We start from the raw sequence: 15,770 nt of genomic DNA on the forward strand, positions 1-15,770 counted from the left end.
TAATGAAAATGTGAGGTTGCCACAGGTTCTCATTAATTCACAACATTCACATTAGTGATCAGGTATCAGGTATAAGGTGCCACCAGACTCCTTGTTACATTAGTGATCAGTGTCAGTCACAGATGAGCTGTGTCCAATTCCTAAACGTGTCCTCTGTGCTGCTAGAACTGCAATTCTTAGTCCAAACAAACTCAATCCCTAAGCTGTGAAACAAGGAGGCCCTTGAGATATGTGAACCATTCAGTTTTCTTAAAAATGTAAAATCAAATGGGGAAAATAACATGCTTACACTTCTGATCAACGCTAATGTGATCCATTCAGAATTGAAAAAATACTGCAAGTACTGCAAAGACGTCTTGCTCTTTAACTAGATTAATCACTGTATCCTCTTTTTGCAGTACAAACATAATTGCTAAACATAGTAATAGAATAGCAGACTCAAACTTAACCTGACCAATACAAAATTTATAGATATGGCTTTTCCTGTTAAAAATATGGCTCACCTTTTATTGTTATTATTAAGGGTTATCCTAAAGACAGCTCACATAGCCCTAAGGCTCACATTATTTAGGATTAAAAAAGGCAGAGCTTAAATTTTCCCTAAGCAGTGTGTGTGTGTGTGTGTGTGTGTGTGTGTGTGTGTGTGTAAAATAATTTATTTACTTATATGGTACACACCATTGTAGTATGTGAGTGCCTCCAAACTTATTATGAATTTATTCTCACATCCCTGTGAAGTAGTATTGTCTCCATTTTACGGGCAACTGAAGGGCAGAGAGATTAAATGCTTTGCCCCAGATCACACAGGATATCTGTGGCAGATCCAGATTTCCTAAATCCTGTTCCTTAGCCTCAAGATCACCCTTCCTCTCCTAAACTGTAGAAGAGAGCAGTGCAGTTTAGAAAGAGTATAATTTTGAGTGCCACCCACGACACATACTCCAATGATCAGTAATGGGCACAAGAACATCTTGATTTCACTCTGAAGTTCACTATTGCTATAGGTGAGAGAGAAATGGCTCAGCATGCATTCCTACCCAATGGTGCATTTCTATCAAATGTTTCCTTCAACAGATACACTGTGTCCTCTAAAAGCAGGTAAGTTAAAATCTCCCTAAAGGAACTGAAGTGATAAGTGGGGGGAAAAAAGTAAAGTAACTCCAAACTGTAGGAAGAAGATTTTAAGCTTAAATTGGACAAACAAAACTAACAATAGACTTTCTTCATCCGAGAGAGTAGTTATTGGGGAATCTTACCTTCTTCTCTAAGTCAGGCTCCCTGAATGTTAAGAGAAATTTGCGAACATGCTCAGAGCGTAACCGATCAATACTTCTGGCATCGATTGCACGGCCCAGAAACTCATCCACCTCATCCTCCGGGTTCATGCTTTCTTGCGTGTTCCTGAGGATGTCACAAAAATGGAAGAGAATGGGAACTTTACAGAGCACTCAGCTTGATCTTTTTTCGGCAAAGAGGCCCAAAGGAGTGCACCGGTTCACCGTAGAGTCACCCGGATGTTAATCACGTCTCATTTATTACAAACTTTAGCTGGATAATCTCCAGGTGAAATGTTATCAGCTATCCAATACATTGTCAGTCCTCATCCGTCTGTCTTCACTCAATTAAGATATTTGATATAGCTGTCTTTCCCTATCATCAAGGTGTTTGCTTTCCTTAAACGTGTATTTTTATCATACATCAACCTCTAAAACCGCATGGATTTTCCCTCCATTATTCTCGTGCTTTGTTTTTTCCCTATATTTCATTCCTGCTATGTATGTTATTGCCTGAGTTGGTCAAAAAACATGGGGGGAAAAAATCACAAAAATTGTCAAAATCTTCCACACGCTGACCCAGCTTGAAATTTTAGAACTTGAAAATTTCTCCAGCTTTGTTCATCTACAGCGTGCAGGAATAGTTAAAGGTGTTGGGCATGACTCGCCACTGTGTCATTCCTGAGTAGTTATTTACAGCTCGGCAAAGTATAAATTGATACCAAATCGGAACTTTCCATTTGTGACATTTGGGGCAGCCAGGGCTGTGAGTCTCCTCATCACCACCTGTCTCCAGCATGGCAGTCTTGCTTGTGCCAGGTGGGTGTTAGCTCCCCAACACAACCAGCCTGTCAGCCACTCAAACACTCTTCTATGGGCTACACCAGCTGACTCTTTGCTTTGCAAATTGACTATAGATGCACCCTAAGTCATTTCAAAGTGTTCCCCTATGGTATCCAGCCGCAATCACTGGATACCCACAGAAATCCCAGATCCTCTGTTCCCAAAAGAACAGTGTACCACAGTTTATCTGTTTTAACTTAGACCACCACTCCTGTATTACGCACAGCACTTGAGTACAATTATAAAACAAAAGAAAAACATATTTAAGAAAGAATAGAAATTCCAATAAAAACCAATGTGAGAGATGGGAACAAATGGTTCCATATAAAACAACATAATAACATGTACTCTAAAGCCTAAACTTAACTAACTATACCACTGCAAACAAGTTATCCTCCTGTCTTAAGAAGTTCATCTCATCCAAAGCTCTCTCCAGCATTTTCAACCAACCCTGGTTGAGATCCCTTTTTCATGAAGCAAACTGGCTCTCGGTTTACTTCCTAGGCGAAGGACACCAGAGTGTCTCTTTGCACCTCCAAATATACAGAACAGACTTTTGAAGGTCACCTCAAGATAGGGTCACCTCAAGATAGGGTCCCTCCCCCGCTGTTTACCCTTCCTGTTAACTTTCTTCTCAAGTCTCTGCCAGCTCTTCACTAGCATTTGCCTTAGAATGCTAACAGACTCCTATTGCAGGATATACAATACACAATAGCCCCCATGGAGATAAGTGTCTCCCATCTCCAGTCTGGAGAAGTTTATCTCAAGACATGCTACCTTTGAGTGACCCTGTTTGTAACTACAGATATGACAATTTTAGATATATACACATAACTCCTCACATATTCTCCGTACATGCATCTCACAATGGTCATGATGACCAGTGCGACACAGGCTTTCATTAGAGACCGTGCATGACATTATTTTGGGGAACCCAGGGGGATCCCTGTACCCCTATAAACCTCAGGGATCTGTGCCACCCCTGGCAGCTCTGGCATCCCGAGGTTCTTGGGTCAAACCATTTTCTGATGCAAATGATATTATTTTATACCTTTGAGCTAAGAGAAAAGATGACACGAGGTGGCAAGGCAATGTGGAGTCAGATCCTACTTTCCAAACATATGGACCAAGATTTTCAAATGATTAGTGATTTTCAGTCCCACAGCTTTTTTCATACCACAGTTTTTCCGATGCCTACATAGAGCCACCTTAAAGGGATGTAATTTTAAAATAGTGATGAAAACCAACAGTCTGAAAATCAGACTCCTTTAAGATCTCAAGTTGAGCACCCAAAAAGTAAGGCACTCATCATTTTTGAAAAAACTTAGTCAGAATTTTTATAGCTTGACATTGTCTCTTTAATGGTCTGGCTTAAACTGACGAGGCAGAAATTAAAAGCTAAAGCTGAAATTTTGTTATTCTGCTCAGTTTCCATGATGCCCAAGTAAATATAGCTTGTATTAGGACAGACCCTAATGTGATTCCTGATTCCAACTGCAATTCTAATTGATTCCAGGGCAATATACAGCCCATGTTAGGCAAAATCAACCATTGTTCAGACACCTCCTAAAAAATGAAACCTAAAGCACAACAGGGCAGGATGAAAGATGGTATTGCCGGCTGAGTTTTCTGGGTTTTGTCAGTGCTATATAACACTGGCTAATGCAGGCATATAGCATGAATTGTAACAAACCCATGGCCAACAGACCTCTGTAGGTGTGAGTAAGATGCTCGCAAAATTGGCCAAAACATAATCGGGACTTCTGTTTCAAAAGCCAATGCCCCACAACATGGAATTAAAGGAGACTTTTCACTAGCTTTAGCATTATTGGACCTGATTTTCAGAAGAGCTCAATACTCACAATTTCAATTTAAGTCAACAGGATCTGCACATATCTGACAAAAAATAATAATCAGGCCCCACTGTCTTATGACACACCATTGATCATTGAAATTCCAACCAAAAGAAGACAGTGATACATATACGCAGTAGACAAGTCATTACAATACATCCTCAGCATTCAAACAGGAGGCAGTCTGGCAAATGCAAATGGTCTTTGTCTCAGTTCCTTAATGTTGTTATAGCAAGGGTTTGCATTTCAACAGGGGTCAGGGAAAGGAGAAGGACTGTTTTTATTTTTGGACACCACAGTTATTTAATCCATCAGCTAGTATATATTCCACTTCTGAAATGCAATTTAGATTTCACCGTGGAGGAAAGGAAATTCAATTTACTTCTAGATGTTTGTTTTAAATAAACCACATCTGCTTAAGTACATAAAGAGCCATTTTTTATTTTTGCTCAATTGTCATAATCCTGTTCTCTAGCTTCATAAAAAGAGCAAGGAAATTACTAGTCCTATTTACAGAATGCATTCAAAATTCCTGCTAGTTAGTTCTAGATTTGGACAATTTAAATTTAGCCATTTTTATATCACATGAGAGTTGCAATAATTTTCTCCAAGAATCCAAGGTTAAAACTCATTGCCATCTCAGTGAGCCTCAGCTAGATTCAAAGTTCCAGTCTAACAGCACAGCCTGGGAGGATAGGGAAGGAGAACTACCACTTTGGGTAGTTTTTGACTGTGGCTGGCTGGATCAGGCTTAGTAATGGCCTATGGGTCATTTCACCACTAGGTCGCTGGTTTGAATCCAGCCAAAGTCTCGAAGTGTTATCCCGTCGCAGTTTGGTAGCCTTGAGTTGGTTGCCTCAAAGCAGTTCCTTTTGGACATTAGTCCACATCACCTTTAGCAGTACACTTCTTGCCACAGATGCCAGAGTAGAGTTACACTGGTCGAGCAATGAAGGGTGTGTGTAGAAACTTTTATTGATACTGTTTTTTGTTATATGGCCCTGGGGAAGGAGAGCATGTTAGGGTCCCTTGCTGTCAGGCAGACTTCAAAATTATTATTCTGGCTTTCGGAAGCATTTAAGCTGCATCAAAATGCTTAAACATGAGGAAGCCCATCCCGCTGGTACTCTGAAAGACCTCCTAGGGCAGTGGTGGGCAACCTACGGGCACCCATCAGCGTAATCCGCTGGTGGGCCGCGAGACAGTTTGTTTACATTGGCATGGCTGCCCGCAGCTCCCAGTGGCCGCGGTTCGCCGTTCCTGGCCAATGGGAGCTGTGGGAAGCGGCGGCTAGCACGTCCCTGCAGCCCGCGCCGCTTCCCGCAGCTCCCATCGGCCAGGAACGGCGAACCGCGGCCACTGGGAGCTGCGGGCGGCCGTGCCTGTGGACAGTCAATGTAAACAAACTGTCTCGCGGCCCGCCAGCGGATTAGCCTGATGGGTCGCATGCGGCCCGTGGGCTGCAGGTTGTCCACCACTGTGCTAGGGTTTTAACTCTTCTTCCTCCTCCCCCCCCCAAAAAAAATTAACAAACCCCCCTCCCCATAACTTTTATTCTTATTGAGTGACACCTCCTCCTAGAGACTCCACTTGGGGCAGGGTCATTCCTCCAAAGGACATGAAACAACCTATTTACGCCCTGTCGCAGGAAAGATCAGTAGAAATTCCCAAGCATGACTCTCATGGAACTTCCTGAGCCACTTGTCATTTTGCCATGTCACTTCCAGGGGAGGTGCCAATTTGACCCTAAAACCAGATATTTTACAAATGGCAGTGGCAACCGATTCAATTCAGCTCCCACATAGCTTGACTCATTCACATCAAAGACCTACAGCCAAATAACATTCCTCTGTTCTTTTAATCACACCTCTACAATAAAAATTCTCTCATAAATAAAAATATCTTGGTAATAAAGATGCTTTATTAGTAAACACAACTGGCAATTAATCCATGGTTGTTTCCCCCCACCCCTCCTTCTCACTGCTGGCCTCTTCCTCTACTTCTGTTGCAAACACATTTAGTGAGCAACAGGTTAATGTCAGTAGTGAGATCAAACAATGCAATTATTAGGATTTAATTCTTAATAGCATTTTTGTTGTTCAAAATTTAGAGGTAAAACCTCAGAGTTAATATGATCTTGAAGAATCTTTTTAAAAAAAAAACCAGCAGATTTTAAGACAGACAACTAACTGGAATATATGCCAAGAAAAAAATCTGTTGAGAGCCAACTTCATAGTCAAAAAAAGAGGCAAGCAAGTAAAGATTTAAGGCATAAACTAGTATATGATCCTGAGTGAACTGGAAAATTTAGAGCAAGTATCACTCATTTTAATGAGCTGCCAGCGATGAATTTAACAAAAAAGGATCATCTTTCTTGGAAATTTAATATCAACATCTTGTTACCATATCCGTCTCATAATGGCCCAGCATCGTTAGAGAAACATCCTTTATATGTAAATTTTCTTCTGGGTATGTTTTGAAAACAAACAAACAAAAAGATAAGGAATGTTGAGGGCGAGGAGCAGAGTAAGCATTTTTGTCACAGAGGTTTGTTAGAACCACTGGGAATAAATAACTTGACAGAATTGGTCTTTTATTCACACAGGCCAACATTTTCAGAAGCAGCCAGGGATTTTAGTTGTCTCAATTTGAGAGACAAAAACTGTGGGTGCTCAGCCTCTCTGCAAATCAAGCAAGATGTTTCTAAGTTGGACTACCAAAAACCGAGGCACTTAATATCACTGGCCACTTCTGAAGATTTTGGTCACAACCCTTTGTACTGGAGGGAGGGGCCCAAAACTCTGGAATGCTGTTCCCTTCAACATATGCCAAAGTTCACCGATGATATCCTTCTCTCCAGGCTGAAGGCTTCCCTGTTTCAATATGAATTTTCATGGAGTGGGCTTGACTTTATGTATTCATTGAAAAGCATGACCCCAGTGGGTTTAGCACAGAACTGGGAGCCAAGAACTCCAGAGTTCAAATGCTGGCTCTGGCAACATCTCCTGGTGGCAAGTTGCAACCTCTCTGCCCCAGCTTCTCCTCCTGTAAAATGGGGATAACTATTCTTACTTACCTTATTACTTGATAGGGCTGCTATGAGGGTTGGATAATGTTTGTAAAGTGATTTATAACTATAAGGTAGGGCCCTGCCTGTTGTGGATAACAGTAATCCATTTGTTTAGTGTCACAGTAGGATAGCTTTCATTACCCATAAATCAACTCTGATAGATGGTGCAACTGACTTCTCAGTATATGAACCCTCATTCACAAGTATCCCATTACAGCCCCTGTTCTGTTATTTCTCTCTCATTTGCTTCATTTAGGAAATGAGCCCAGTGTAAGTGTACACAAGTTAACTCTTATTTCCTGGCCCAACTGCTCCTCTACATTACCACCTACTACAGGTAATTTCATTGGCACTAGCAGTAGAATGACTCTAAATGCATTTTACATCTCTCTTATCTGGCTGGGTTTCTTCTATCTGAGCTGCCACTTCCCCTAAATGAATGATCTGCCAGCTAAAGCTCTGAGTATTGATATTGCCTTTGCTGGATCGACAAGCTGACATGGGAGCCCCTGTAAGTGTAGCGATTGTGTAACACTAAGGGAGTAAGAGTTCTGCCTCAACTCTCTTGTCTCAGGGGTTCCTCTATTTCACTACTGGAGCTAGGAGGATCTCTTACTGTCCTCTCCCACTTTATAATCCCCACTCCCATCTTCCCTGAGCTGATATGCTGAACCCATTCCTATTGAAGGCCATCCTTACTGTTCCTTAACTGGTAAAGCAAAATAAATAAATAATAATAGCAGCAGTGGCTATTGCTCAAGCGCTCTTGCACAAGAAGTGCCCTGGGTAAGAGAATGCCATGTGTGCCAGCATCATTTATAATTCTCTAGGACAGGTTCTGCAACTGGCACTTAGACTCCTTCTCAGCATTCTCAACAGAGATGCTTAAAACAGAAGGTAATTGGAAATAGACTAGTCCTCACACTCATGGAGGTGGTGCCTGTAGATTAGCTGCCCCTACAGGAAACGTCACTGCCTCTCTTCATGCTATGACTTCATCCGTGTATAAAAAAGATGGGGACTCCCGTCTCCACTGTTGGAAACTGGGCATCTGTCTCAAACGCTAATTTCACATTAGGAAAAACAAACAAACAAGAATGCAGAAACACAAAACATTTATGACAAAATTTGCTTACTTGTCCTTGGGATCCTCAAAACCCTGAAAGAAAGGAAAATGAAACATAACAGTTAGGAAACAGAATGACCTTGGATACAACAAAGAATTCTGAAGGATGGCATTTCATACACGAGCTTGCACAGTGTTCATTTGTTATATGTTGATGGAGAACCTGCCAAGCCAATACAATATTCTCTGTCTCTATATCATTCATCAGATAGATTGGACAGAACACAATTTTATATAAATACATGTCTTAAAATAAACATAGGAAAGTTAAAGGTAAGGGAATGGCTTCTGCTCCTTCAGTTGATCTTTGTCATGCATTTGCTGTGCCTTTAAGAAAAGTTTACTGATACAAGTGATGCAATACACACTTGGGTCAAAATTCAGACAGACAGGTGGGTGCAACTCCATTGTAGTTAATGCACTGCTAGCCTGCACAATGTATGAATTTGGCTGATGTTGTCTGCCTCCAATCACAGGAAGGGCTTATATAGTTAGATATCCATTTCTTCCTCAATACTTACTTTCATGAGTCTTTGCTCTCCCATGTCTAGTTTTGAAGTCTTTCGTTTTCTTAAAGTCATTTCTCTTATTAGGGTGGGATTTTCAAAAGTGCTCAGAGCTGGTCTAACACAGTGAAACTTAAATGGGAGTAGAATTTGGCCACAGTTTTTGAAATTCCCATTCTTGGAATTTTATCATGCCAAGTATTTTGCATAAGCATAGACTTTTCAGCCATCAAAACAGTGGATAAGACATTAATGGACTATTTATTGGGGATCCATTTAGTTAAGCATTACTAACAAAATCTGTTCTTTTTCAAGCCCTTCCATGCTCCCCTTTAACACGAAAATGCATCTCTATGAATGGGAAGGGGGAAATTTCTTGTATTTTGGCAAGTAAATTAAAATACACTCCAGGATCATTCAGGTTTATTGAATGAGCTATCTACACGTTTACAGGTCCAACAAAGCCCTGAGAGTTGTTTGAAGGGTCCCCAGAGAAAAATATGCATTTATCTGCAATCTGAAATGTCTATTAACATACCTGATAGAGCAGAATAGCTTCATAAAATAGGTCTTATATGGACTGGACCAAAATCTGCCTTCAGATACCCAGGTACGAGTCTCACTGAAATCAACAGGAGTTATGCCCATGTACATGAGGGCAGAATTTGTACACTGTGTTAAAACTCTAGCAAATGTAGTGATGACAGATGTAGGATTCCATGGGGGTTTTGTGCATCTCAATGACTCCAGCTCAAATGTGTTTATTTTACAAGTAAAATGATGGTATGCTATACTACTGGGGGAATTCTGCTCTACTGCATGCGTGCATAATTAATGAGCCCCACATATTTTTTTTTGTGCCAAGAAAAATGCTTCTGTCGAAATGTTGCTGCAGCTCTGCCTTTTGCCCACCAAAGGGTGCTGTGGCGCAAGAACAGCAGCAGCTCCCTGCCTGCGAGGGAAGAGAGAGAGCAGCCTTCTTCGCAGCGGGCCAGGTCAGGAGACAGGGGTTATAGGGAGACAGACTACCTGGGAGGTCAGATAGGGGCTCATAAGGGCTAGTGGGGGAGGACAGACTGGGGAAGGGGCTGAATGGGAGTGGAGGCACAGGGCCACATGGTGATGGGGGAGCGGGTGCAGAGCTACATAGGGACAGGGGAGTGGCTTGGTGGGGGCACAGAGACACATGCGGTCGGGGTACAGGGACACATAGGGACAGTGGAGTGGCTGGATGGGGCACAGAGACACATGGGGACAGGGGAGTGGCTGGATGGGGCACAGAGACACATAGGGACAGTGGAGTGGCTGGATGGGGCACAGAGACACATGGGGACAGGGGAGTGGCTGGTGGGGGCACAGAGACACATGGGGACAGAGGGAGGGGGTGCAGGGACACATGGGGACAGGAGAGTGGCTGGGTGGGGGCACAGAGATGCATGCGGATGGGGGAGGAGGTACAGAGCCACATAGGGACAGGAGAGGGGGATGCAGGGCCACATGGGGATGGGGGGAGTGGGTGTCTGAGTCGGGATAGAGGGCCACATGTGGACAGGGGGTGCAAGGACACATGGGGGTGCAGGAATACATGGGGACAGGGGCAGATGTGCCTGACTGAATGGGAGATGCTAGGGGTCAACCAGGGTCCGGATGGGGGAAGCTCCCTAACAATCCCTCCTTGACCCCCCCAAAAAACCTGTCCCATACTTTTCCCACCCATACCCAACAACCCTCCAAGTTCACACCCAGGCTCCTTCCCAGCAATTTACTTCCCTCTCCCTCAACTCCTCCATTACCCCGACTCCCCCAAGCCTTGGCACTGCTTCTGAGGGGGTGCGCGAAATACGGTTCTGTATTGTAGTTTAAATGAATTATTACTCAGAGTTCTGTATTAATATGCCTAGTAAGAAATCTGAATCTTTTTTGTCATCTGTATTGTTACAGACATACTTGCTGACAGGTATTTTGAAATACATGACCAAAAATAATTGAAACTGGTGTGACTACATTGTGTTATTTTGACAAATAAAATGTGCAGAATTTTAATATATTGTACGCAGAATTTTTAACTTTTTGTTGCAGAATTCCCCCATGAGTAATGCTAGCACTGCAATCTTAGCCTGGGTACTGAGATTTAATGTGGATCCTTTCCATACACAGCCTGCTGGCCAAATCCTGCCCACAACTGCATTTGTTCAATGACACTGGAGACAATGGCATTAAACAGTTGTAAATGAGGGTGAAAATTTGGCCCTGCAACTGGAAATAAGTTATCAATCTGGTGATGCTGTCAGAATCCTGCACATTTTCCCTAAGCTGGGTAGGCTTTCTGGGACGAACAAGAGAAAACATATTTTTGTCACTGAAATCAACAGGTCTGATTGTCTGAATACACAGAGCAGGTCTATTCAACAAGAAAGTGCCATTTTTACAGTCACTTTTCAGACTAAACCCACACTTTAAAATAGAAACTGCAACTAAAACACTGCCATTCAGGCACGCAGAAAGAGGAACCCTCCTGTCCCCCTGCTCTTCTTTACTAACTACTAGCAGACTAATGCCGAATGGGAAGGAAGCATGTTTTACATGCCCAGCAAACTTACTTAGCATGTCCAAGCAACTAAGCCAAAGAATACTACAAGTGCTTTTGGTTTAAGGTTAAAGAGGGACTGAAATATCACTCAGATATTCGTTTTGCTTAAATTGCTTTATAGCTGTCAAAAGAGTTGATTTTTTCCCCACCTGTATGGAATTTTACAAGATGGTGCCAGAAATAAAAGCCCACTGATTAACCATGTAGACAAAGTGCTCATAATTTGCCTGGTGTCATAGCTAGTTGCACTGACAAAAGAAACCATCTGAACGTGAATAGCTATCACCCAACAAATGGGGCGGGGTGAACCTTAATGTAAAAACACAGACAGTGCTTGTTAAATATAAAGTCCACATTTTCAGACATGGGTTCCTGGGAGTTAGGGAACTAAATCCATACACAGGAGCCCAAATAAGTGGCCTGATTTTCAATGACAGCTGAATAGCCACTGTTCCTACTGACTCTACATGTTGACACTACATACTGATACTGAACTCCTAAATTTCAGGTACCCAAGTTTGAAAATGTAGACCAACCGGGTCAATTTTCTAAAGGACACAGCAGTGATTCTCATAAAAACAGGTGAACACATTACAATGGGCAAACTTTCACAGGTCAACAGAAATCTGACAATCATGCCTAACTGCCCATTTGAGTGTGCAATTACCTGGTTTGCACAAGCAAACTTGGATTTTTTTCTGGCAAGCCCATTTAAAACATTAAAAAATAATATTGGGTTAATTTAGACTCTTGTTTAAACACTAAAACTTGCTTGAAACACTGGAAATGATTAATGAGAGACTTCTATACTAGTAGTTCAACTTACGCTGTATTCTTAAAATGAAAGACTCAAAAATGCATACATCAGGTATAGCAAAAATATATTACTCACTTTTTCTTTTGGGACTCTTCTCATCTAATGAGGTTAAATATTTAAGAGTGACTTGAATTTTAATTGAAGGGAAGCAGCTTAAAATTATATTTAGTGGGAACCTCTTTAGCTAAGTAAATTAAATTATTCACTTCAAATACTCCCATTTTGAATGAATGATGGCTTCTTCATACAGCAAAACTCATAAAATGGAATTATTATGCAAGAGAACCTGCAAGCTGATTTTTTTTAAATGCACTGTCTAAAAGGCTAAGATATTATTAAAGGAAATACTCCTTATTTGCACAGAAGTACTTCACTGGGATACTGAAAACATTGCTCAGGGATTCAATTGAGACAATCTTAGGGTACTTCCCCATAACATTTCCTCAAGTAGACCCTCTCTAAGCAATTGGCAGAAGAGCATAATCAGTGTTTGGAATTTTCCACATACTTTAGGGCTCTATTCTGCTCTCAGTAAGCATATGAATTTTTTGCATGATGCCTGTTAGTGGAAATGACATGCCTTTTGAGGCCAATGGGAGTGTGGAGCTGGTGTTCGGGGTGGGGGCAGCGTGCGGAGCCCCGTGGCCTCCCTGCCTATGAGCTGGACCTGCTGCTGGCCACTTCTGGGGCGCAGTGCGGTGTCAGAACAGGTAGGGACTACTAGTTTTTACTGGCCAGCCGTCAGGGTCCCTGGGTGCTGAGCAAGGCGACCCAGTGCCTTGCATTCCATGACCCAGCACTGGGTCGCGACCCAAACTTTGAAAACCACTGCCTTAAACAATAGTGCTCAGTTGAGAAGCTTAAAATATAGGTGTTGTGAGTGCTCAATACCTGTGAAAAATCAGGCCTTGTCTTATCTACATAGCTTGTTTTAAGTCCTCTCCTCAAGTGTCCTTCAGCTTGGTAACTCAATTTGCTCTCTGCTTGGTGAGGTTTAAGGATCCTCTATGTAGATGTGTACACCTTTTCATTCCAGGTGCAATTCAGTGAGTGGCCTTGTAATATTTAAAGTCCTACATGATCAGGACCCCAAATATTTGAGACAATCTCTCCCCTTAAATCCTGACATGGCACTAGAGGCCTCTTGTGGCACTCTTGCTGCTGGAACCTGGAAACCAGCTTTGTAGATTTGCCAGAGGGTCTCCCAATTCAACAACCACAATTCACACCCTGAAGGAAATTGTGGGCACTGAGCACCTCTCAAAACCAAGCCTTAAGACAAAAACAGCATGTCAGTGGTATGACAAAGTGGTAAAATTGAATTCATGATGTGGTTTCAAATGGATCTTTGCCTCCCTTGTCAGCATTGCTCAAGCTGCAATGGAAGGATCTGGCTATGCAAGTCATCTCAGGCCTGCTCTTCCGTGGTTTACTGAATAGTTACGTCAGTGATGCCCCGGGTCTTCACCAGTGCAGCACCACTCTGCTTATAAAGCATTAGCCACACTACAAAATGGAATTGATGGCCTATCCATGATGCCACCCAGACCAATCTCGTGGCTGCTGGAAGGGTGACACAGCAGGGGTCACGCCAAAATCAGAAAGACAGAGTTCAAAGGAGGTGAAGGACAGTTCTAGAATAAAGACAATTAAATGGATCCTCTTTTGGGTACAAATCCTCTAGCTCTGTCTAAAAATGAACTGGAAACACATTAAGGCTTTTATTACAATGTATTAACTAAAGAAGGAATGTTCCAGACAGTGTCTTATCTAATCTTTTGTTAAGTCTCATTTTAAATGTCCCCAGTGCCAGAGCTTCTGCCACTTTCCATAGGGGACTACACTATTCCATGATCTAATTGCAATCATAAAGTAATGAAATCTGATAACTGCTGTAAAATTAACATAATCCACCACATATAAATTCAGGAATATTAATCCACACCTAGCTGCACTGGCGGCACAAAGCCAAGACAATAGTATTAACAAGGGATGGACGAGATGATTTAACAGGTCTTCTATCTGTTTGAGCCTATACATTTTAAAACCTACTTTTACGTTGAATGAGTCACGAGTAATTATTTTTTATTACAGTGCTTGGAAGGAATGGGAGAGAAAGACTGACCATTGTATTGCTGTCTCTGTTCCAAAATTTTATTATATGGATTTATATGAGTGCCTATTGCTCTAACAATTCAAATCATTCTAATCTCCTTGCTTGCTTTATAAACTGACTGAGTTTATTTGAAGTTGCCGATCGATACAGATTATTTAAAGAAAGTGATAAAACATTTGTCAAATATATGACAAGCAGATCACTATTTCTGTTTCAAGTCAAGAGCCTTCTGAAATAATAATGCCAACTTTCAGAACACTTGTTGCAATAACTAAACTATTGTAAATTTAAGAAGGAAGGTGAATAGTCTTACATCTGCCTTTTACCTTTTCATTCAGCTCCAAGGATGTGACAGCCTCTGGTCACAGTCTATCTCCTACTGTCCACATGGTTGGAAAGCACCACCATAACAATTGGCAGCTTCATTGGCAGCCCCAGCAAAGATTTTAAGGAATGAGTCAGCATGAAGACCAAACTATGCAAAAGTGTGCACCCGCAGAGCAAGGTTGAGGCATATTTGCAAGGTAGTCTAGGAAGCTTCCACTGCTCCCGCCCTGCGCTGTACCCATTTCGTGACTTGAGGGGTTTAGTTCCGACGGTGCCAATCAGAACTTTTCACAGGCAGTAAAAAGTGACGAGTTGTTCCTTAAACATTATTTAGTACCAGGTGTCCAGCAGCTGGCTCATGACTTAGATTTGGTCAACATGGTGGATATATCTGGCCCAGCGATAGATTCATTTTCTGCAGAATGAAAGTTTTCACTGAATCCCCTGCTCCCCAAAACGTTTCTTGTCATTATGGTTATTAAGATAACCTTCCAAATGTAGCACTGTCTTAGCCAGAAGCAACACCCCTGAGGGGTGTGAGCCTCACACACTTACCAGTTTTTCATTGAACTTTGAATCTTGATGATGACAATTCAGGGACCATATTTTCACATGGAACAGGTCAGAGTGATGGGCCTACACTGTGCATACAACCACCACAACAGGGCTTGCAAATTTGGTAAATTAACTTTCAAAGGCCAAGAAACAAAGACAGAAATATCAGTAAACCTGGGAAGTGCTCTGTATCATTCCTTCCCATCCTTAATCCCCTCCCACCAAGTGATGATGACTGCAACAACAACTTTATTTTCTATTTTCGAAATGGCATTAAAATTAAAGTGCCCAATCTTAGATCCGTTGAGCCTGAAATCAAAGCAACTGACCAACAATCAACATCTCTCATTGACTTCAACTGCAGCATCACTGAAATGATTTTGTTGAAGGTTCAGCATCCAAGAATTGTGACATTCAAAAAATCAGAGCCCCCGTTAGAAAGTTTTGGCATTCATTGTTAACTAAGTGCCACAATTCTACCTTGATATTTGTGCAAAGCTCCCAGTGATATCGGAGGGAGTTCTGCTGTGCATTAAGGGTAGGTAACGTATGGCCTTATTTTTATATACTTGGATCATAGACAATAATTAAATATGTAATTCAGTCCACATTCTAGACTGCATTTGACACTTTTGATTTAATGTCTTAAATGACTTTTCGGTATATGGAATAGGTTAAGCTTTTGATACATTA

At 41.8% G+C, this 15,770-nt stretch overlaps 1 protein-coding gene across 2 annotated transcripts in view; it reads right to left on the bottom strand.

Annotated features, from left to right (window-relative positions):
- The window catches only part of ADCY5 (adenylate cyclase 5), a 300,445-nt gene that overhangs the window by 38,853 nt on the left and 245,822 nt on the right, over positions 1–15,770 (bottom strand). For both annotated transcript variants that reach the window (XM_065413070.1, XM_065413069.1), the window contains exons 9-10: positions 8,177–8,199; positions 1,257–1,401 (exon numbers count right to left, since the gene is read on the bottom strand). In XM_065413070.1, coding sequence (XP_065269142.1) covers positions 1,257–1,401; positions 8,177–8,199 — 168 coding nt within the window. The remainder of the gene's footprint in view (positions 1–1,256; positions 1,402–8,176; positions 8,200–15,770) is intronic.

The sequence above is a fragment of the Emys orbicularis genome, chromosome 11 (genome assembly GCF_028017835.1).
Source record: "Emys orbicularis isolate rEmyOrb1 chromosome 11, rEmyOrb1.hap1, whole genome shotgun sequence".
Classification (NCBI taxonomy): Eukaryota; Metazoa; Chordata; order Testudines; family Emydidae; genus Emys; species Emys orbicularis.